Source organism: Phodopus roborovskii, unplaced genomic scaffold (genome assembly GCF_943737965.1).
Source record: "Phodopus roborovskii unplaced genomic scaffold, PHOROB, whole genome shotgun sequence".
Classification (NCBI taxonomy): Eukaryota; Metazoa; Chordata; class Mammalia; order Rodentia; family Cricetidae; genus Phodopus; species Phodopus roborovskii.
The window spans coordinates 23,495,183-23,518,544 of NW_026126434.1; the positions used below are offsets into that span (position 1 = coordinate 23,495,183).

Genomic DNA, 23,362 nt, shown 5'->3' on the forward strand with positions numbered 1-23,362 from the left:
GGTCTATAAAGACAAGGACATTAGCACAGGGACCACCAGCCAATCCAGGACACCTCAGCCTGTGAGAGGAGCCAGTGACTATATCACCAATGACCGTAAGGAAGAAGACAGCCAAAACAATGTGGAGTAAGCTATTAAGTTAGAAGGAGTTAAGCTAAAAGTAGTGAAAATAAATGAACTTTTAGAAAAAGCAGTGCAAGGAAAGGGGAAGAAAGAGTCGATAAGGTTAAATAAATGAAGGAAAAAGAAAGGAGAGAATATTAGGACGAGAGAGAGAAGTGGCAGGAGAAAAATCTAATTACATGATAAAAAATGATATGTAAACCTAGATTCACATAAGCAGAGAAATAAAAATGAAAGCTCAAAAACTTGGTGCGGACATTCAACTTTGTATCACATACGTTTAAAGCTAAACATGCCCTGAGTGTCTGTCTGATGCTGGGAGGGAGGGAATCTGTATCAGAATAGAGTTGTCCAGTCCCCCTTCCCTGCGTCTTGAGACCTGTGCCCCTGGGGATCAATGGACTTGGCACTTTTGAGGCTTTACTCTGTGGTAACCAGTGGCTGAAGACTGTCCCATCTTCTTGGTGGACTGAAACATCTTCTGGGTCTTCTGCCAGGGTTGAGTTGGGTTTAGAAGTTTCCCCATCTGTCCAGGACTTATGGGCTTAAGATGCTCCCATTCTCAGAAGCAGCCCTTGAGGCTAGCCAGCATCCTGCCCTGCGTTATTTGTTAGAAATTACGCCTTTTACATTTCTGAATATTTTATCTTACTGAAGCTTTTTGTTAGGATTTTCTGGGTGTATTTTCCCTAATATTTTACTTTCAACATTTCTATATTTTATGCTTTAGAACCAAGGCTTGACAAACTGTTCCACAAATGTTCATTAAAGAAACATATTAAGGTCCTGGGTTCTTTCTGTCTTGGCTCTGTCACAAGTTACTCAGTTCTGTTATAAGAGCACCAGCCAGTGCAGAACAACCTGTGGACAAGGAGTCAATAAAACGTTATTACAAAACAGAAAAAGGCAAAAATTAGTCTGATGATACAAAAAAGCAGGATTTAAAGCAAACAGACAATCTCTGTCTTTTTATTGGATAGTCTAATCTATTTATGTTCATTGTAGTTGCTGATACGTTTGAACTTAACTTCTGATTTCTTTTGCTCTGTCATCAAAATACTACATTTTAGTTTTTTGTGTATGTTTGTGTGCACATGTGTGTGCCTGTGCACAGGTATGTGTGTGTACTTGTGTGTATATGCTATAGCACATGTGTATAGGACAGAGGACAATTTACAGGAGTTAGTTCTTTTCTGCCACCTGACAAGAGAGTGAGCTGGGGTCTGGGACCCCAGACCTAACCTACCCTGTCACAGCTGCACCTGTGACCACACACAAGTGGGTGTGGTCAGGGCAACAGGTGCAGGTGGGGTGGATATCTCACTACAAATCTCCCTTTAGTCTAAAGATTTAGGCCTGATATAAAGCTATATACAAAGGCAATAAATATCAAGTATGCTCTAGAAGGAAATGTAAGAACTTAAGACCTATCACCAATGAAGCAACAAGAGAAAATGTCAAGAACTATAACCTGAGTCCTAGGGATTGAACTCAGGCTGTCAGGTTTGGTGGCAAGCTCTTTTCTTCCATAAACCATCTTGCCAGCCTTCTATACTTCAGGCAAAGCCCTTTCATTTGCATTTGCATTGATGCCATTTTTTTTTTCTAATTTTCATTTTCTTCCTTGGGTCATACTCTCATGGACATTCATTTTTCCTGATGAGCTATAAGATTTCAGCTGAAGCCTTTATGAGGCCTGGGCTGATGCATGTCTGTTCTCCTTGTAGAGAAGATCAGTATACTTCCTTTACCTGCTGTGTTTGTCTAGGGCTCTGACTTTACCCACCAGTTGCCTGCTTCTGAAGCCTCCGTTCCTTTGGGCCCCTGAAATCCACCTGATGGTTATTCTCTCTGAACCTCAACAGGTGTCTGTTGGGTTTCCTTTGGCGTACCTGTCCCATGGCAGAGGCCTCTTCTCTCTGATTAAGGGAGTGGGAGTTTCTGGGAGCACAGTCCCTGTTCTGGTGGCTGTGTGTCACTCTAGAAGTTCTGCCTGCTACTTCTGCTCCTGCTGTTGCTAGCTCTGTCCATTTCCTCTGTGGGCAGTGTGCCGCTGATGGGCAGCATGGCAACTATGTGACAGGCCCCTCCGCCTACCTTTCCCAGAACTCTCCTCATGTCCTAGTCCCGCCTATTTTCCTGCCTGGCCAATCGGTGTTTTATTTATCAACCAATAAGAGAAACATATATATATAGAAGGACACTTCCCATCAATCATCTTTGATCTGAAGCCTTTTCTGATGGTGCCCATCTGCTGTCAGGGAAGTGTCAGCCTCTATCATTTCACTTTAGAAGGACACCTCTGTTTCATAGGCTGGGATGGCTTCTTCTCAGCAATTAGGTCTGTGATTCTCATCCGATGTCTGGTGTAATCCTTGCCTTTGCTAGTGTGTTCATAACATGTGGTTTAATCTGTGTGTTCACAGCTTCCTCATTACTTTTGGTTTTTGGCAGTCTTGCATTAAACAAGGTGTTGTAATTTTTGGTTTGAGGGAGGTACTTCATATTTTGGGGATATTGTGGAAGATGCATCCTATTCGGGGTGTTGTGGCATGCTGCCCTCTAAGGATGACACATCTTGGAACCAGAGCAGCTCTTACAAGCTGTTAATGCTCCCCATGGACATAGAAGGACTCACAGGATGGTGCAGGAGACTCCTCCCCTCTCTGAGGCTATGTAAGCAGTTAACTATTACCAAGAGTAGCATTGGTTGCCCATGCTCCTGCAGGTAAGCCCAGTAAAATCACGGGTTCACCAAGCTGGACTGAGAAATAATTTCTTTGGATTGTCATCAGGGTCAAGGCAAGTAGACATTCACATCTGTTGGAAAAGTCACATGAGAGGGGGATCTCTGTGTTTTGTGAATTTTATTTCTGTGGGCCTTTCTTAAATGTGACGTCATTGTTTCTTCTCTCCAGTTTCTCCTCACCTCTTTGGTCCTCTCTACCCCTGTCCTCTTCTTCCTCCCTCTGCCTTCCCCTCTGTCTTCTCCCTCTCACTTTACCTTCTGTCTCCCTTCCCTTTCTGTCCCTCTACTGTCCTCCCTTCCTGTGACCCCTCCTGCCTCCCCACAATCTCCTCTCTTCCATCTCCTCCTTCCCCTCCCTCCCCTCTCTTTCTTCCCCCTTCTCTTCCTTTATGTGGCACTACTTATTATCAGGGTTATTAATGATCAGAGCCTGGCCCTGGCAGCCCCAATAATTAAGATGTGGCTGCCCATCCTTGATGAGCCAATGAAACAAACAAGTAATAGTTAAAAAACAAAACAAAACAAAAACAAAAACAAAACCAACCAACCAACCAACCAAACAAACAAAAAAAAAAAAGGAGACTGATTAAGTGTGGCCACATTGGAAAGAAAGACAGAGATCCAATGACTCCCCCAAATCCATCTTCCAGGTCCTGACATGGGGGTAAGATTTAGATACAAGGCAAGAGGTATATATAATTAAGCAGTCCTGCCTATTGTGGTACTCCATCATTATCTCAGCTGAGAGCCTGTCTCAGAAGATGGTGTGACTGGCTGTTTTCATGAGCTCTCTTCCTGAGACAAGTTCCCATGTGGCTGGTCCCAGACTTCTGCATTTTATTTCCTAGAGAGAGACTCCCACAGGATTCCAGCTCCCTTGAGGATCTTGTTTCCAAGGCACAGATAACTAGAGTGAGACATAAACAAGTATCTCTTAGAATGGTCTCACTCCTTCTGGGCATACTAATTACACGTTTTCATCTGCAGACGATGATCCAACATCCCAGAGTACCTTGGTGTTTTGTTTCTGTTTCCTCCTGCCTTAACCATCTTTCTCTTTGTATTTACATTTTTGGCTACTTCTATTTGACCTATCTTCCCATCCAATGACCCCACCCGTGACTACATCAAGTATATCCTTGAGATATGAAGGAACTCATATTTCCTGATATATTTGTCTTTGACTATATCCATTTGACTCTGTTTTAGTTTTAAATCATCTTCTGTTCACACATAAGTAATATTTTAACACACTTATGAGGGATACTTTAGAATTAGAGTATTCTAGCTCTTCACCTGTGTCATTTTTGAGTTTGAATTTTTTGATTGGTTTTCTCTGCTTTATGACAAAGCTCAAGGGTTGGTAGGATTCTGCAGCCTGACTCTAGGGAAAGTTAAGGGATTGGTAGGATTTGGCCCCCTGGTCCTGGGGCCAAATCAAGGTTGGGATGTTTTTCCTCAGCCCAGGTCTTGGTTCTAGCCAGGGCAGGGTCTTTTTACCTTGGCCCTTTTCATCCTACATCAGAACCCTCCTTTGGCTTCCACAGGTAATACATTCATGTGGTAAACAAACATGTATGTAGGAAAAACACTTATGCACATAAAAGTAAATCTTTTATTAAGAAATATATAGACACTTGGGAGGCAAATTCAGGCAGATCTTTGTGAGTTCAAGGTCAGCTTGGTATACATAGTGAGTTCCAGGACAGCAAGGCTACAGAGTAAGAATCTGAAAAGCATGTGTGGATGATGCAGAGCACAAGCTGTATGGGAAAACAATTTATTTGGCTCACATTGCTAGAGGGATACTAGGAGTTAGGACATCCCTGGGGATCAGGCTGGGTCAGGGAGAAACTGGATTCTCCTTCTGTACCCTCTCTCCACAGTTTCAGGGTGGGCTGGACATGCTTCCCACCTGCCTCACAGAGGACAGGTGTTGGGAAGGGACAGATGTGTTCCAAGTGGTAGCAGCTGGTTTGGGTCACTGGTCAGCAGCAGGAGGGGGTGCCACAGGTGACAGGTCTGTAGACCAGGGTGGGGCAGGGGGGCTGGCAGCATCCGGATGACTGGCAGGTGGAGGTCACACAGACAGGCCGGCAGCTCACAGGCACACACACAGACGACTGGCAGGAGGGGGCCATGCACACAGTGGGCCTACAGCTCACAGGCACACAGCAGGTCACCTGGCATCTCACAGGAACACATATGGCAGGCCTGCAGCTCAAGGGCATACAGGCTGGCTGGCAGGGGCTGGACATACTGCAGGCTGGCTGGCCTGAGGAATAACTGGTGTGACACATGATGGCAGATGATGGTTGGTCTGGAGGAGGTTGGGAATGTCTGGTGTTCCTTCCAGGGGTGGCTTTTATACCCAGCCCTATGTCCCAACTACCCATAATGCAGCTGGTCTCCTGCCTGTTGTTTCTATTACTTGTTCTTCAGTGACTTGTTATTCTGGGGTGCATCTTCCTGAATTGCGCTCCCTATAAACAACTTCTCCATCCACAAACAGGATATTCTGGTTTGGCTTACATACATTTTGTGCTGCTGTTTCTTGGGCCATTATTGAGCCCATAGTGACACTGGATGGATTGAGTTTAGGATCCTGTTCTTATTCGTTTCATACTGTCAATGAAAGCTTTTATTATTTATTTTAACTTTCCATTATAAAATGTAAAACTTTGTCACAGAGGCTGGGAAGCTAGGGTCTATAGGCTATATTTGGTCTAAATCCTGTCTTTGTAAGTAAAGTTTTATTGGCAGCAGTATGCCTGTGTGCATATGTGTCACCAGCTATTGTGTTCAGGCCATGATGGCAGGTTACAAAAAACTTTAAACATATGCCATCACCCCATAACATGAAGTTAGTTTTGGTTTCTCTTCAGTTGTTGTGATAAAACACTTGACAGAAGCAACTTAATGAAGAAAAGGTTTGTTTTGGCTCATGGTTCAAGGTACAGTCCATTATGGTGGGGAAGCCAAGTGACCAGAAGCTGGTCTGAGAAAGCAGAGGGATGAATGCTGCCCATACCCAGCTATTTTCTCCACATGTATAGCTTAGGGAATGGTCCCTCCAACTGTGGACTGGTGTCACAGGCATGCTCAGAGGCTCATCATAATTCTAGATCCTGTCTAGTTGACAATACTAACCACCACCCTAACCCTATTGTGTGGTGACTGTTATAGGGGTTCATCTGTCCCTTCATCCTTGGGTCCCTGAAGGTAATTATTGGTCTCTACTTAGCAACAAACTGGAGTCCTAAAGTCCCTTCAGTCAAAGAATTAAACTTGAATGTCCACCACTCCAACCCCCTCCTCCTCTTGTAAAGATGAGCGAAGAAAGCCTTCATTCAGGGCAGAGTAATAGCTGCTCATACAACCTGTCTGTGTTCTCACAGGACATAGAGACTTCACAGAGGGGCAGTTGTCATGGGGTTTGTAGAGGCCCAGTGTCACCACAGGGACATCATTTGAGGGAGGCAGGAGAGTGACTGGAGAAGGTGGCAGGACACTGAGGCTCTGAACAATAGGGGTAGGCGGGAATTGAAGCTGAAGGACCCCGGAACCAAGCCTCCAGGTGAGACCTTGCCCATGCCTGCAATTAGCTAGGAAGAGCCTCTCCAGGTGGGCAGCCTTCTCAGCTGTGCTGTTGGAAGTCTGTGATGTTAGAAGCCACCAAGTCCTTGGTCCTTCCGAAACCTGGAGTGTACTCATCTTCTTTGGCCTGGTATTCCTGGCTACAACCAGCTAACCCTGGGGTAGGTGGGAGACTAGAAGACCAGGGGTGATATAGGAGCCAGGCTGGCTGTGGGGCCATGTGGAGCAACAGAAAGCCACTGTCTCTTGTTCACAGGCTACTGTTCAGAGCCAAGTGTCCAAGACTTGTGTCTTCCTGAGGCTGCTCAGGGGGTAAGGTGAGGGGACAGTTGCCAGGCCTTAGCTCAGATGTCTGCCGGTCGGTTGTTGGCACACTGGAAACCAGGAAGGTTGGGAAACAGGAGCTATATGGACAGGGCAGGTCAATTCAACTCGCCTGTGGCAGGTGGTTACTCAGGAACTTCTGTGAAGGACTCTGTGTATTACAAGCATGGTGGAGGTGGGGGGACACACTCTCTGGGGTCCCGCTAACCCAGCATCCCATGGAAAGCCCCTGGCATGTGTTGTCATCCCCTTCAAGGAGCCTCCAGTCCAGCAGAGCCCAGCAGTGACACTTCATGGCACTCCCTCACCCTACAGACACTGCAGGGAGGGTGGTCTCTGGCTACCGGGCAGCTGAGGATGACTTTGTAGGTGGTGGATGTTCCCAGTCTAGTGACAATGGCAGCAGTGTCACATGCTTCCCCCACTGCCAAGGTTTGCCCTGCAGCCTTGTGAACTTGCAATGTAAAGTGAGTTCTTCTCAATCTGCTTCTCCTTCTACCATGAGTGTGGGCAGAATCAGCTTCATGGAGGAAAGATGTATTTGAGTTCGTGGTTGCAAAGGTTTTGGTTCATTCTTTGGCTTGGCTGACTCTGGACTAGTGGTGAAGAGAGCATCGAGATAGTAGGGGCTTGCCGATGACGACATTTACCTCCAGACAGAGGAATCAGGCTCTAGGAATGACACAGCAACTTTAAAGCCACACTCCCTCACACTCCTTTTCCCTCTAACTAGCCCCTACCTCCCCCAGTTTCCATTGCATCACCTATTAGCACCACCAGGCCCCTGGGGGCTAAGCAGTGGGACATAAGGCTGGGGGCGATAGTTCATACTCATACAGGAACATGCTGCCCTAGGCATCTCATGACTCAACGGCTTTCAGATCCCCACAGCCTTCACAGTTCCCTCTTTGTTCAAAAGCCCCCCGTTGGGTCAGACCAAGACAGCATCAGTCTGAGATAGCTCCTGAAAAATAGGAAACGAGTTTACGTGCTTCTGATATGCAGTGATGTGGAAAAGCTGGCAAAGTCAGACAAAAGCAAGACAAACCCCGCAGGGCCACACTGACTCCTGCAACCCTGCCAGGCTGGTAGGCAGGGCTGTGATGTGAGCACAAGGGCTTAGGCATCACCTCCTCTGTAGCCATGCTGCTTGTAGCCCATCCAGCCTGTGGCTGGTCCTCGGCAGGAGTGTCACATTTTTGGCATCTCCAGCTACCTAGGGTCCTCCTTGCCTCCTTGGTTTTACTCTCACAGCTTCATGACTTCTCAGGGGCTGCATAGAGTGACCCCGGTCACCACACACTTCCTGGCCTCTCAGGCTTTCCTTTGAAATCTGGGTGGAAGTCTCACTGTGTAGCTCTGGCTGGTCTCAAACTCAGCTCCTGAGTGCTGGGATGAAAGGTGTGGCCACCATGACATTTGTATTCTGAATACCTGAAACACCAAGGTTGTTGCCAGCTGGCATGGCTGCCTGCCCCCTTGGACCACGGTTCTGTGACCTCCCAGAAGCACCTAGAAGGACACTTCACTGGGCAGCTCTGTGTGGACATAGGACCCAGAGTTCTCACAGAAGTCTTTCTCACGAGCCAGTCTTTCACAGGCCTCAAACTGGGGATCAGGTGTCATCTTCACAGGTAGCCCATCTCCCAGCTAGGTCCCATCTATTAAAGATCTACAATCTCCCAAAATAGTGCTGCCAATGTGAGGATGGGGACACATAATAGGAGCCAGTGGGGCAGGGGTCACCCTCCAGGAGTCTCTCTAGTCTTTTTCACCCTGTGCCTTAAAGAGACCCTATGACAAGGGCCAGCCTGGTCTATAGAGCAATTTCTAGGACAGCCAGTGCTACCTTGTCTCAGGGAGAGGGAGAGGAGGAGGAAGCGGAGGAGAAGGGGGGAAGGAGAGAGGGAGAGAGAGAGGAGAGACCTCATAACCATTTGGGCTGGAATGTCTTCAAGGGCTGTGTGCTAAAGGCGTGGGCGTGGTCCCCACCTGTGGGGCCACTGGGCGCTGGGGCTGGTAGGGGAATGCTGGGTCATTGGGGATATGTTTTGAAGAACACTGGCTCCTTCCTCTCTCACTTGCTTCCAATTCTCACATGTCTTGCCACAGGCCCAGGAGCAATGTCAGATCACAGATGAAACAGTGAGCCCAAGCCAAGCTTTCCTTTCTACACTGACTCCCTCAGGCATTTTGTCATGCACTAGAAAGCTGAGCGGTGCAGCCCAGGGGATGGTCATTCTCTTTGGAGTATTTGAATAACCAGTGATACCAGGCAAGGCACCCAGGGCCATGGTAGAATGGGAATGAAGATCCAGGACATTCCAGAAAATGAACACAGCCAACCCACAGCTCTGGATACGAACACTTTATTGAACACAGCAGTGACCTGTCACATCTGGCATGAGTGCATGGTCAAGAGAACAGGCTCCTGGGGCTGCTCTGTGTATCACGGAGGCATTTGTAAGGGAAGGAGCCAGGTGGCACCTTCAAACCCTATTGTGTAGCCCCCAGTCCATAGTGAGACGACTCTGGTGGCCCCAGGAAGCTTCCAGGGGTTCCCGAGAGTGGAGAATTGCTTAAGAACAAACATAGAGCCTGCAAAGGCTGAGGGATCCAGTCCATCAGCAGCTGGACTTCTGTCCCGAGGAGAGGCCACAGCAGGCCTGGCTGGAGCAGGCAGGGCGGCAGAGCAGGGACATGCTGGAGCAGGGCTTGCAGCAGCTGGGCTGGCAGGAGGAGGCACAGCAGGAGGAGGTGGGCACACAGCAGGCTGGTCTGCACACAGGGCGGCAGAGCAGGGACATGCTGGAGCAGGGCTTGCAGCAGCTGGGCTGGCAGGAGGAGGCACAGCAGGAGGAGGTGGGCACACAGCAGGCTGGTCTGCACACAGGGCGGCAGAGCAGGGACACACTGGAGCAGGGCTTGCAGCACACAGGCTTGCAGCAGACAGGCACACAGCAGGAGGGTTGACAGCATGAGGGCTGGCAGCTAGACTGCTGGCAGCATGAGGAGGATCCAGAGCAGATGGGTGTGCAGCAGACAGGCTTGCAGCAGACAGGCACACAGCAGGAGGATTGACAGCATGAGGGCTGGCAGCTAGACTGCTGGCAGCATGGGGAGGATCCAGAGCAGATGGGTGTGCAGCAGACAGGCTTGCAGCAAAGGGTCACACAGCAGGGTGAGGAGGTACAGCATGAGGGCTGGCAGCTAGACTGCTGGCAGCATGAGGGTGTGCAGGAGCTGGTACAGACAGATTGGCAGCAGGGACTGGACACACAGCTCACTGGGGTGCAGATGAGGGTCAGGCAGGGGACTGGAGCACAGCAGCTGGGCTGGCAGCAGCTGGGCTGGCAGCAGCTGGGCTGGCAGCAGCTGGGGACACAGCAGCTGGGCTGGCAGCAGCTGGGCTGGCAGCAGCTGGGGACACAGCAGCTGGGCTCACAGCAGCTCTCTGGGCAGTCATCCACCTGCCAGGAGGAGTCAGTACAAGAATCACAGGAACCGGGCAGGCAGACCCGGCTGTCATAGCTCAGGTCACTGGAGCAGATAGACATGGTGGAGGTGACCATGGTGGGCAGATCTGGTAGGAGCTGTGAGGGTGTGAGTGTGTGAGTGTGAGGGGCTGCAGTTGGCTTTTATACCACTCTGGGCTGGTGTTGTCCAGGTGAGAAACTTCTCAGGCTTTCCTTCCTGCTTACTGGCTGGCTGGACCCCCTCATTAGTGCCGGTCATCAGTGGTGTGCATACCTTACCCCTGTTTGTTTTTGTTTGGACTTGGCCAAAGGCCTGGGAAACTTTTGAAGCCACTTCCCTTGAGAGGTTTTGGAGGTGAGCAGGGCTCCATGGAAACAGATTCTGGGGTTTTCATCTTGTGCTTGAGCTGCTGGGACCTATTATTATTATTATTGCTTTAAACATAGGGAAAATAAAAACACACTTATCTTACATAATACAACTCACTTGGGAACTTAATGACAGCCCCCCTCCCCTGTCCCTCTCCAAAATGTCAGCAAGATGCAAATAGTATACAACACAGTTGATTCAGAGGCTTGTTGACAGGAAGCTATGTATGCATTGTTAGGGAGACTGTGCTCGGGCAGGGTGGTGTCTTCCCTCAGGATTTCCAGGGAGACTGAGCTTTTTTGTTTTCATTTTGCTGTGTTTCCATGGCCAGAGACTCCATATCCTGAAGTGACTACACTTCAGAAGCTACTGCCTACCTGCCAGGATAGTCTAGCTGGGTATAGAATTCTGGATTTGGACCCCAGCAGTGGTGGCCTTTAATCCTAGGTCTCAAGGGGCTGAGCCAGGTGGCTCTCTGTGAGTTCAAGGCTAGCCTGATCTACAGAATGAGATCCAGGACAGTTAGGGCTATACAGAGAAACCCTGTCTCATATGACAAAACAAAAACAAAACAAAACAAAATAAAACAAAACAAAAATCCAATTGATCAAACAAACAAAAATTCTGGGTTTGAGCCAGTGTACCTCTAAGCCCAGGTGACGATGCCTATTATTTTGGTGCCATTGTACTTGGACAAAGACAACTGGAGCTTCCTGACACTTTTCTCTTTCAACTTCTGTCTGTTGTTTTCTTTCTTCCTCTTATTCTAGAATGTCGATATCTGTTTCCAGGCTCTGTATTTCTTTGTTGTCTGTTGAGGCATACAGTGTGACTTCTCTCATCTCAGGATTATCCTAAAACCCATTTCTCCTTTCTTGGCTTTTCCTTTGGTGACTCTAGACATTGTTCCTTCTGGTATGAGCCTTCAACTTGTCTCAATTCTCCCATTTTCCTCACTTTTATCCTTCATATTCTTGCTTGCAAGATCATCCTGGCTTTATTTTCAGACATATTCTGTCACTGGAGTCTGTCATTCAGCGTTGCCAATGTTTAACTTCTTACAGACATTTAATCTTCAATGTCACAGAGGCATGGTTCCGTCTTGAGATGCGAATGGAATGTCCCTGTGACTCCAGCAAAGTCCCCTTGAATTTACAAGCTCTCCCTCCTCTGTTCCCCAGACTGCCCGACCCCATGCAGGGTGTGTTCATCAGTTTCTGGATTGGAGCACTAGGCTGTTTCACTCTTGTGTGTTGATTGGGTCCACCTGTTGTGAGCTGACATTTTAGACTTTGTGTGGCAGTGAGATGTGCTGTTTGTGCCTGGACTATTTCATTTTGTGCAATGTCGTCCAGACTCAACCTGTTGTCACAAATGACGGGGCCTCCTCCCTGTTAAAGATGAAGCCTGTCCCCTATTCATCTGATGCTCTACCACTTGGCTGTGGTGAGTTGTGCTGTGGTGGCTGAAGGTGTGCAGGGGTATAGGTGTTGCTTCCACACAGATGGAGTTCTGGGGTGTAGGGTGACCAAAGTTTTTAAGGAGTGTCTGTAATGGCTTACACAATGGCTTACACATTTTACCCAGGTCTCCTACTGTATTTCATGTTCCCTCCCTCTGTCTTTCTGTCCCTCTGACTGCTTCTTCCCACTGATTTTAGCACCAGGCATCCAGCAGTCTTATTAGATCAGTCCTGAAGCCCGTGGCTTTGCCCCAGCTCCAGGATGTAGTAAATGTTGTGGGAAAGGTCTTCCCATGGAAGACACCTTTAAAACCACCGGAGCCCATGCCTGAAGAATCAGATCAAAATCTTCATGTGTCAGTCACACACTGTGCTATTGTACCTAAAACTAAAACCTTCTGAATCCATGTGCTCACTACTGTTCCCATTTGATGTGTTTGTTTAATTATATTTGCTTTTAAAATTCCCTTGGTCCATTTAAAAGACTGGCTATATCTCTCACTGTTATTTATTGCTTTGGGGTTCAGGGTCAGGGTGGACATTTGAATAATTTCCTGTTGTCTGTTGTCAGGACCTGAGTGGGGTTCCATGTGAACAGATGTTCTCCTTCCTCCCAGGATGATGCCCAGGGCTGGGCTGGCAGAGCTCCAGGCTCACCCTGTGATTAACAGCTTTGGAAGCTGTCTTCCCACGTGGCCACACCAGGAAAGAGGCTCCCAGGAGACAGGGGACTCACTTCCTGACTGGCACACCAAAGGTCACTAGGCAGGTGAAGCCCTGTGTTTTGAGTGTCAGCATGCAGAGGTGAGGGTGGCAGTCAGAGGTCACCGTGATTCCTCTCCTGCCAGGCTCTGCACCAACCCCATGGCCACTGGGGCACCAAAGAGGGACAGACTATGCTGGGGGCTGACCCCAGTGCAGTTGGCCACTCAACACCCACAGCAGGATGTGTCCATCGTGGTCCTTTGGGATCTCTTATTTATGACTACATAGATTTGCCCCCCAGGAAAGTGAGCGAGGTTGTGTCATTTGCTCTCTGGTTCCAGGATGCCCCTGGTGGTTATCTCAGGTGGTCTTCTGAGTGAGGGGAGGGAGGTGGCTCCCTGAACGCAGGAGTCCTGTGGGTGAGGACTGGGGACTGGTGTCACCCAGTGCATATTCATTCTTCTTGTTCCTTTAACAAAGGCACCTGACAGGAAAGCAACTCAAGAAAAGGTTTATCTGACTCAGAGTTTCTGGGGACACACTCATGATAGTGGGGATGGTAGAGTTCCCCGGGGACACAGACCATCATAGTGGGGATGGTCCAGGGGCTGGAGTGTGAGGCAGCTAGTTAGTCAGGTACATCTGCAGCCAGGAAGCAGAGAGAGAGAGAAGGAGAGACAGAGAGAGAGAGAGAGAGAGAGAAGATACAGAGAGACAGAGAGAAAAAGACAGAGAGAGATGGAGAGAGACAGATAGACAGAGAGAGGGGGAGAGAGAGACAGAGAGAGTGGGAGGGAGACAGAGAAAGGGGGAGGGAGACAGAGACAGAGACAGAGGGAGACAGAGAGAGATATGGAGAGAGACAGAGACAGAGGGAGACACACGCGCGCGCGTGCGCGCGCACACACACACACACACACACACACACACACACAGAGAGAGAGAGAGAGAGAGAGAGAGAGAGGAATGCTGGTGCTCAGGTCACTTCCTCTTTTTAATCCAGTCCCAGACCACAATCCATGGAATGATGCCACCAACGTTCAGGGTGGGTAATCCCGCCCAATCAACCCAACCTAATCTAGAAATTTTCTTCACAGACATGCTGTCTTAGTCACTGTTCTGTGCTGTGAAGAGATACCACAACCAAGGCAACTTATAGAAGAAAGCATTTTATTGGGGCTTGATTACATTTCCAGAGAGTGAGTCCATTAGCATCATGACAGGACGGTGGAGGGGGGCGTGCAGGCGTGCTGTTGCAACAATAACTGAGAGCTTGTGCCTCCTCTCAGTCCACCAAGATTGAGTCTACATGGATTTTCAAAACCTCAAAGCCCACGTCCAGTGAAATACCTCCTCCAACATGGCCACACCTCCCAATCCTTCCTGAAACAGTTCCACCTAGGGATGAGCATTCAAATATATGAGTCTATGGAGGCCTATGGCTAGTTCTCTGTGGTCAAGGCTAAGGGTAGGAATATCTAGAGTAGTAGAGAAGCAGGCTGTGGGGGACTGTACCCAGATGAGGACTTGAGGTCAACAGCTGGACTTCTGGCCTGAGAAGGGGACAAGTTGGCAGTATTAATCATCACACTGTCCCTAGCATTCACTCATGTGATCCCTGTACTTGGGCAGGGTACCATATTGGATCTGGCATGTCAGGCAGCAAAAAGGGACATCAGTTCTTCACCGTGTGGGGAAGCTGCTTGGAAGAGCTGCAGGGAATGTGTTAGAATACAGAAAGGCTGGATTGATTGGCAGGAACACCCAGAAGACTGCAGGAGGCTGGCATTCTTGTGGTCTCAGAGTTCTGGCTGGAGCTGATACCCTGGTCGAGATGTGGACCCTGGGGAGGGTAAAGCTGCAGGGAAAGCTGGAGGCAGAAAGAGTATTACCATGAAGGGATGGTCACCCAGGGGAGGCTGGGGATGCAGCTTCCTGGTAGGAGGGTAATACTCAAGTGGACATTAGTACTCAAGAGCATCTGTGGGGCTGGGAAGGATAGGTATGACTCAGGGGTCCATGGCTGCCTGGTAATCGCTTTCCCCCACATCCCTAACCAAGATACCAAAGAGCTACTCTGAGAAGAGCCAGGCTGTACCCTTGAACTAGCTTGGCCCATCCACCCATTGCCACACATAAGACACAGGTCAGTAGAAGACAAGCTTAAAGATTTATTTTTATTTTAAGGTGCACACGCATGTGTGTGTGTGTGTGTGTGTGTGTGTGTGTGTGTACAAATGAGTGCAGCTATCCACAGAAGCCAGAGGAGGGCAGCAAATGCCATGAAAAAGGAATTACAACCCTTTGTGCACTGGGAACAGGACTCAGGTCCTTTGCAAAAGCATATGTGGTCTCAACCATGGAACTATCTCCCCAGGCCCAAAAGGCAGGCTTACCAGGATATATGTATTCATAGCCCAAGTGAGGCTAGGACTTCTGGAGCTGGGAAATTTACAACTTGGAGTCAAAGACTCAGTAGGGCTCCTTAAATGGCCTCAGGATAGGACTCAGGAGCAACCATGCTCTGGATGGCCATGGCTAGTTCTCTGTAGTCAAGGAAATGACTAGTGCAGAAGCACCCTGTGCCCGACAGTACCCCAGTTGAAGACTCAAGATCAACAGCTGGACTTCTGTCCCAAGGAGAGGCCACAGCAAGCCTGGCTGGAGCAGGCAGGGCGGCAGAGCAGGGACATGCTGGAGCAGGGCTTGCAGCAGCTGGGCTGGCAGGAGGAGGCACAGCAGGAGGAGGTGGGCACACAGCAGGCTGGTCTGCACACAGGGCGGCAGAGTAGGGACACGCTGGAGCAGGGCTTGCAGCACACAGGCTTGCAGCAGACAGGCACACAGCAGGAGGACTGACAGCATGAGGGCTGGCAGCTAGACTGCTGGCAGCATGAGGAGGATCCAGAGCAGATGGGTGTGCAGCAGACAGGCTTGCAGCAGACAGGCACACAGCAGGAGGGTTGACAGCATGAGGGCTGGCAGCTAGACTGCTGGCAGCATGAGGAGGATCCAGAGCAGATGGGTGTGCAGCAGACAGGCTTGCAGCAAAGAGTCACACAGCAGGGTGAGGAGGTGCAGCATGAGGGCTGGCAGCTAGACTGCTGGCAGCATGAAGATCCAGAGCAGATGGGTGTGCAGCAGACAGGCTTGCAGCAGACAGGCAAACAGCAAGAAGATTGACAGCATGAGGGCTGGCAGCTAGACTGCTGGCAGCATGAGGGTATGCAGCAGGCAGACTGACAGCAGGGACTGGACACACAGCTCACTGGGGTACAGATGAGGGTCAGGCAGGGGGCTGGGGTACAGCAGCTGGGCTGGCAGCAGCTGGGCTGGCAGCAGCTGGGCTCACAGCAGCTCTCTGGGCAGTCATCCACCTGCCAGGAGGAGTTGGTGCAAGCGTCAGAGCAGACAGACATGGTGGAGGCAGCCATGGTGGAGTTGGATGGAGTTGGGAACGTATGAGTGTGTTGAGTGACTGAGTGTTGAGTGAGTGTGTTGTGTGAGAGAGGTGCTCTGGGCTTTTATCTCTCAGGTGTGTTTTGCTGCTCTGTGCCCTTCCCTTTCCTTGTTGTTCAGTCTAGAGGGTGCCCAGGGCTCAGTCATAAACTCTTGCTGGGCTGGTTGCCCTAAAAATAGGCACATCTGGAGGAAAAGCATGGCTTTCCTGGGCTGACCCTGTGCCCTCTACCTTGTAGCCACCTGCAAGGGTACCTGGTTATGGCATTGAACAACAAGACTATTGTATTCTCTGGCCCCCTTCACAGAGAGTGGTCCTGCCTCTCTGGGAGAGCGGTGATGGGCCCATCACAGAGTTTTCTCTCCTGCATCAGAGACCAGTACTGTGGCCAGAGCATCCCACCTAGAGCTTCTGCTTCTCAGTGTCCTCCACATCCTTAGATGCCTGGGCTCCAAGGACACTCTGCCAATCCAAGGTTCTCAAGCCCCAGAAAGCAATGGCAGAGTTGCACATGTACTAACTAACACAGGAGCAGAGCTCAGCAGTTCAAAGGCCTGGCTGTGCAGAGTGGGGCTTCTATGCCTTTCTACAAAATTAATTTGGACAGTCCTTTTGTCTTGATTGGATTGTCTCTCCTGTCATGGAGTTCTTGGTGGATTCTGGGTAACAGGTTCCTGGACTGATTGTATTCTGAGGGTTGTCTAATAATGTCCATTGATGCCCAATGCTTTTTTTTTCTTCAAGATAGGGTTTCTCTGGGTAACAGAGCCCAGTCCCAGAATTTGCTTTGTAGACTAGGCTGGCCTGAAACTCACAGAAATCTGTCTGTCTCTGCCTCCCAAGTGCTAGGAATAAGGTAGGTGCTTTCTTAATTTGGGTGGTTTAATTTCTTTTCTCTTGTGTTCCTTGTGCTTTTGTCCACAGTTGTCTTTGGTCAGCAGATTGGCCTTGATGCTTTCTTCTTTTTGATCCATTTAAAGTTTGGTTTTGATGTGGCATGAGAATGCAGTGTTGTCATTAGCATGTGACCCCTTGACTGTCTCAGCATGATTTGTGAAAGCACTCTTCACTCACTGGATGTCCTGGCATCATTGTTAAGAAGCAGGTGATGGGAGGCTGGAGAGAGGGCTCAGCAGTTAAGAGCACTGCCTGCTCTTCCAAAGCTCAATTCCCAGCAAAGACATGGTGGCTCGCAACCATCTGTAATGAGAGCTGGTGTCCTCCTCTGGCCTGCAGGCATACATGCAGGCAGAACAGTGTGTACACATACTAAATAATAAAAGAAAAAGAATAAGAAGTGGGTGATTTGGTGTCATCTACTGACTTACATACCCATCATTGCACCAGTAGCACCGTTTTGATCCCAAGGGCTTTGCCATTGGTAAATGTGTGATTTTTCTTGCCTAATGGTATCGTCTGTAACCTCCAATGCAGTGTTGAGTAGAAGAAGTGGGAATGGACATTCTTGCCTTGTCCCTGACCTTAGAAAGAGTTAGGGATGGGGCTTCATGGATGTCCAGCATTGCAGTGAGGAAGTTCTGTTAGACTTATTCTTTACTATGAAAGGGTGTTGGCTTTTCCTGAGCATCTTTTTTGCATGTTTGAGTTGGCTGTGTAGTCCCTCAGTCCCCTGTGATATACTGCACTGTTTGGTTTCTCTATTTCTTTGTGTTTCTGACACCCAGCCATGCGCACAAGCCTTTCCTGTGATGCTGGGGTCAGTTTGATTGTGTTTTGTGGGTGGAGAACAGTGGCAGAAGAGGTCATAATTTTTTTTCTTTGTTGGTTTTTCAAGGCAGGGTTTCTCTGTATTGTTTTGGAACCTGTCCTGGAACTTGCTCTGTAGACTAGGCTGGCCTCGAACTCACAGAAATCCCCCTGCCTCTGCCTCCTGAGTACTGGGACTAAAGGCATGCACCACCAATGCCTGGCCATATTTTTTTCTAAGTGTACTGTCACTCATCTGTGAAGCTATCGACCCTGGGCTATTTGGTCAGATGGTTTTTAATTAGTGGCCGTGTCAAGTCACATCCACTGGCCCAGGTCAGTTCACATACTTTAGACCCTGAGTCACAGACTAATGAAAATGAGAGAAGAGACACTTGTAAACAGTAACCACAGAGATTGGAGCAGCCAGATGACAGGGTGTGTTACACAGTCAAATTAGTTAGGAGATGGTGAGTGACATTAAATATCAATACAGAGATCAACCTATCAAGAACACATGGTTGTCATCCTATAGACCTCAAGATATACGAACAGGAAAGGACTCAACAGCTCTGGTACACAGACATCTGTCAATGCCAGAAGGCCATTATTAGTATAGTGTTTTTAAAAGAAAAAGTAAAAAGACAATCAGGTGAAAGCCATGGCATAGAGGGCTTGGAGAGTTATGTGCACAGCCACACAGAACATGCCAAGCAGCAGTGGCTTCTCCCCACCGTGCAGGCCAGCTCCCAGCTAGGGCCAAATGAGTCTCCATGAATTTGAAATAGTTGAGATCAACTGAGGTGTCGTTTCTGACCATGACAGAAAGAAACAAAAATCAAAACGGAATGAGATCTGGAGAGTTCGCCAGTCTGTAGAAATAGAATGCATACTTGAATAGCAAAGGAGTCAGAAGAAGCTGGAAGGTACAAGAGGAAGATGAAAATGAAAACACAACAAACCCAAGCTGGGGTGCAGCCAAAACAGCACAAGAGGAAAACTCGTAGTCACGAAGGAAAAGCCCAGACCAGTCATCTAAACTCACACCTCAAGGAACCAGGAAAAGGAAGTGCAAGCAGAACCCAGAGCCAGCAAGGTACCAGAAATACAGATTAGGAGTGTGACACTGAGGCTGGAGTGACAGCCGTGGTAACAAAGAACAGCACTGGCCGAGGAGTTTCAAACTAAAATCCTTTAAATGCGCCGCCCCATTGCCTCCCGGCCTCAGGTTCAGGTGACAAGTGAGTGTCTAACACCCTCTGTTCTTGTCTTGTGGTAACCTTGGTGACCTTTGAATTTCTTCTTCATTGTACTTCTTAGACACAAAGTTCCAGAAGTCCTGTTACATTTGGGAAGGTTTTCAGTAATTTCTGGAAATACTTCAACTATTTTCTATTGGAGTAGAGTATATCTCAGCATTACCATCTTAATTACAAAGGGCACATTTCGATGGAACTGCACACATTCACAGTGTGCAGTCCTCATGGCCATCCAGCCCCATAGTGCCTTCATTGTGTAAAAAACAAACAAAAAACCTGTCCCTCTCTAATGCTAACTTGCTTCTCTGCAGCCTGGGGAACCTCAGTCCTGCTATTAATCTCTCTCATTTTTCTTCATGTATTTTCCCTACTCATTCATTGCTTTCCCCTCTGTCCTGCTAGGGATCCTGTTAAGCTGGGCCATTGTGCCCCATGTGTCCTCCAGGCCAGTGAGGTTAGGCTTATCTCACTGCCTCCATCCTGGCCCCTGCTTTTCAGAATGGAGTATTCAGCACCTGTCTTTCCTGCTTTCTAACCTTTCTAACCTTCTCAGCCCTGTGATTGAACCTGACGGTATTCGAGGGTCTCTGGCCTTTGTGGGCAGCATGAGAGGCAAGAAGGCAGTTTGGCACACATGACTAGTAGCTGGTGTTGGTTCAAACTTTGGAAGTCTGACCCTGAGCTATTTATTTTAGGTGTATTTAAACGCAGCATCACAAGTGAAAACTTGTGATGATCAATTCAATCCCACATTCACAGCAAATCACTTTGAGGAACAAAGTGATCAGATGTGACTCTGTCAAGACTCTTTGTAAAGTACGTGTGACACAGATTGAGAAAATAAATTTGCAAGAAGGATCTAGAGAAGGGTCTGATGCCCAAAAGTCTCTGCCACACAGATTGCACAAAGGTCACCAGCCTTCTGGGTAGAAAACAGGTTTTGCATTCCTTCCCTTGAAGGAACAACCTTGTGTGTTTATCATCTCAGGCTCCCCTAGTTCATATCTGTGAGCACAAGGGCCTTCTTGCCCCCGACACCAGTGCACTCTTATATTTAGTTCCTTTGATTCTTGTCTCCTCCTCTCCCCTCATCTGCCTCACTGGCTATTGCAGATAAGGCTTGTCCTTCGGGTCGTCTGGTCTCACAGCCTCTTTGCCTTGTGCCCCGGACTTGACTTCACTTCAGCCCTGATTTGCATTTTTTCCTTCTACCATTTTGGGATGTGGTTCATGCTTGCTTCTGTGAGACCTTGGGGGTGCATCATTATGTTGTTTACTTTTGGTTCTTCTGTCTTCTGATGCGGGCATTCCTGAGAGAAACTCCACTCAGTGCTCGGTTGGTTGTGTCCCAGGGGTTTCTGGTTATGTTATGCTTCTACAGTCTCTGATCTCCTGAGTAACAGAAAGCTTACTTAAAAATGTGTCTGAGGGTGCAAAACTGTATGCACCACGGTGTGCATGTAGAGGCTAGAGGACAATTCTTAAGTCAGTCTCTCCTGCCACTTTGTAGGATCTGGGGCCCAAACTCAGTCTGCCGGAGCCTCACACAAACACCTTTACCCACTGAGCCACAAGCTGAAGCGTATTGTTCTGACATGTCTATGTTCATTGACCCTCTATTTGCAATAGAAGGAAATGGACTCATTCTGGGTGTCCATCAACTGAAGACAGTGAAATGTAGTCCATATACATAAAGGAATTTTATTCAGTCACAGTGAAACCTGAAATGATGAAAATCTGAAGGAAAATGGATGGAACTGGAAAAGATATTAAGTAAGGCCCCACAGGTTCAGAAAGACAAACGCTGCATGTGCTCTCTCATGTGAACTCTAGCCTCTTGTTTTTAATTATGTGCATTTGGAGCTTGGGAAATTAGGAAGGGAATCTGGGAGTGGGGGTAAGGCTTTCAGAGGAAGGGTGGAGGTAACTGAACACGCAACATGAAAGTAGAAGTGTGTAATACTGGTGGTGGAATGGTTTAAGTGGGCAAGGGCAGGGGAGGGCAGAAGGTAGGAAGAGGCTCAACCAAAGCCAAATACGTATGAAGACACTGTAAGAAGGTTTGCTACTCTGCAGCAAAATTAAAATAAAATATGCAGCTCAGTCTTTGTGCACTTTGGAATGTCGAAGTTTGGCTTGCTGCTGATTCCAGATACAGCCCTTTAGGATCAGAAAATATGCAGGGGCTTAGCCCCTGAACTGTGTGTGGGCTGTGGCTGGAGCTAATATTCCATTCAGATGAGCTGCCTGCAATTGACACCATGTTCCTAAGCGATGCACTTGCAGGGGGCTGTGGTGGCTCACGGGCATAACCAAGAAACATTGAGGCCCTACCTCTGCCTTCTTGGTGACAGGGACTGTGCTGGCACCTAGATCAGGTGATGGGATCCAGTGAGTAGCTTCCTTCAATCCTGAAAATCTTAAGAAGCCACAGTGCTGAGTTTCTCCTAGGGTGTCAGGAGAAGGACACACCCTCCATTGGCCTCCATAATGTGCCTCTTCTTGGCTGTGAAGCCCTTTCAGTGGGTTTATTGGAGTCACTCCATGGGCCCCAGAGATAGAAAAGGGTAGGTTCCAAACCAGAGCAGGAGGAACCTTGACCATAGTACCAGAGTATGGAACAAGGACTGGAACTGTGGGTCTATGTAATGACTCTAAGCCACACAGCTGGAGATACAGGGAGAGTGGAAGGGGGCCAGAGAGAGGCCCCAGGCCAACAAGCACAATAGAGGTAGAGTGGGTCAGAGGAGGCTTTATTGAAGTGCAGAGGTCTAGAGGGACACAGCTGGCCACAGAGGCAGGGTCATTTACACAGGCAGGGAAGGGAGGGAGCAGCCCGCACACTGGTCCTTCTAAGTGCTTGAGCTACACTCTGGTTCCTCTTCAGATGGTATAGATCTTTCTTCTGAGCTGTGCCTGCTGAGTGGCATCTACAGACTGGAGGGGAGATAGCCCCTGCTGCTCCCTATGGGTTCTGGCTCATCAGCAGCTGGACTTCTGTCCGGAGGAGAGGCCACAGCAGGCCTGGCTGGAGCAGGCAGGGCGGCAGAGCAGGGACATGCTGGAGCAGGGCTTGCAGCAGCTGGGCTGGCAGGAGGAGGCACAGCAGGAGGAGGTGGGCACACAGCAGGCTGGTCTGCACACAGGGCGGCAGAGCAGGGACACGCTGGAGCAGGGCTTGCAGCACACAGGCTTGCAGCAGACAGGCACACAGCAGGAGGACTGACAGCATGAGGGCTGGCAGCTAGACTGCTGGCAGCATGAGGAGGATCCAGAGCAGATGGGTGTGCAGCAGACAGGCTTGCAGCAGACAGGCACACAGCAAGAAGATTGACAGCATGAGGGCTGGCAGCTAGACTGCTGGCAGCATGGGGAGGATCCAGAGCAGATGGGTGTGCAGCAGACAGGCTTGCAGCAAAGAGTCACACAGCAGGGTGAGGAGGTGCAGCATGAGGGCTGGCAGCTAGACTGCTGGCAGCATGAGGAGGATCCAGAGCAGATGGGTGTGCAGAAGACAGGCTTGCAGCACAGGGTCTCACAGCAGGACTGTTGGCAGGGGGAACAGGTGTAGCAAGCTGGCTGGCAGCTAGACTGCTGGCAGCATGAGGGTGTGCAGCAGGCAGATTGGCAGCAGGGGCTGGACACACAGCTCACTGGGGTGCAGATGAGAGTCAGGCAGGGGGCTGGGCCACAGCAGCTGGGCTGGCAGCAGCTGGGCTGGCAGCAGCTGGGGACACAGCAGCTGGGGACACAGCAGCTGGACTGGCAGCAGCTGGGCTGGCAGCAGCTGGGCTCACAGCAGCTCTCTGGGCAGTCATCCACCTGCCAGGAGGAGTTGGTGCAAGCATCAGAGCAGACAGACATGGTGGAGGCGGCCATGGTGAGGGCTATGCTGGGAGTTGAGCGTGTGGGAGTGTGAATGTGTGCAGTGCTGGGCTGTTGGCCTTTTATCCTCCTGCAGCCTGTTTGCCCAGAGGGAGACGCACTTTTCTTCCTGTTGTGTGCTTTGTGGGAAGTTCCTCTTCTTGACCAACCACAGCTTTGGACCTAGGTGGTCTGAGGAGCAAGGCTTGCTGGCAGCTTCTGTCCTGGTGGAGAGACTGTGGGGACCTGAGGCCTGGTTTCTGGGA

The 23,362-nt window shown here is 49.3% G+C and overlaps 2 protein-coding genes across 9 annotated transcripts in view; one reads left to right on the forward strand and one right to left on the reverse strand.

Moving 5' to 3' along the window:
- Positions 1 to 23,362, forward strand: part of Tspear (thrombospondin type laminin G domain and EAR repeats) — a 147,646-nt gene that overhangs the window by 35,851 nt on the left and 88,433 nt on the right. The gene's annotated exons all lie outside the window — the stretch shown is intronic.
- LOC127224142 (keratin-associated protein 10-4) overlaps positions 1 to 23,362 on the reverse strand; it is a 74,818-nt gene that overhangs the window by 28,056 nt on the left and 23,400 nt on the right. The window contains exons 1-2 of one of the 8 annotated variants that reach the window (XM_051186990.1): positions 22,703 to 23,118; positions 9,855 to 9,884 (exon numbers count right to left, since the gene is read on the reverse strand). In XM_051186990.1, coding sequence (XP_051042947.1) covers positions 9,855 to 9,884; positions 22,703 to 23,111 — 439 coding nt within the window. In that variant the 5' untranslated portion in view covers positions 23,112 to 23,118. Of the gene's footprint in view, positions 1 to 9,299; positions 10,392 to 15,626; positions 16,287 to 22,702; positions 23,126 to 23,362 lie in introns of those variants that run through there. The other 7 variants (XM_051186988.1, XM_051186983.1, XM_051186982.1 and 4 more) reach the window with 7 other exon arrangements.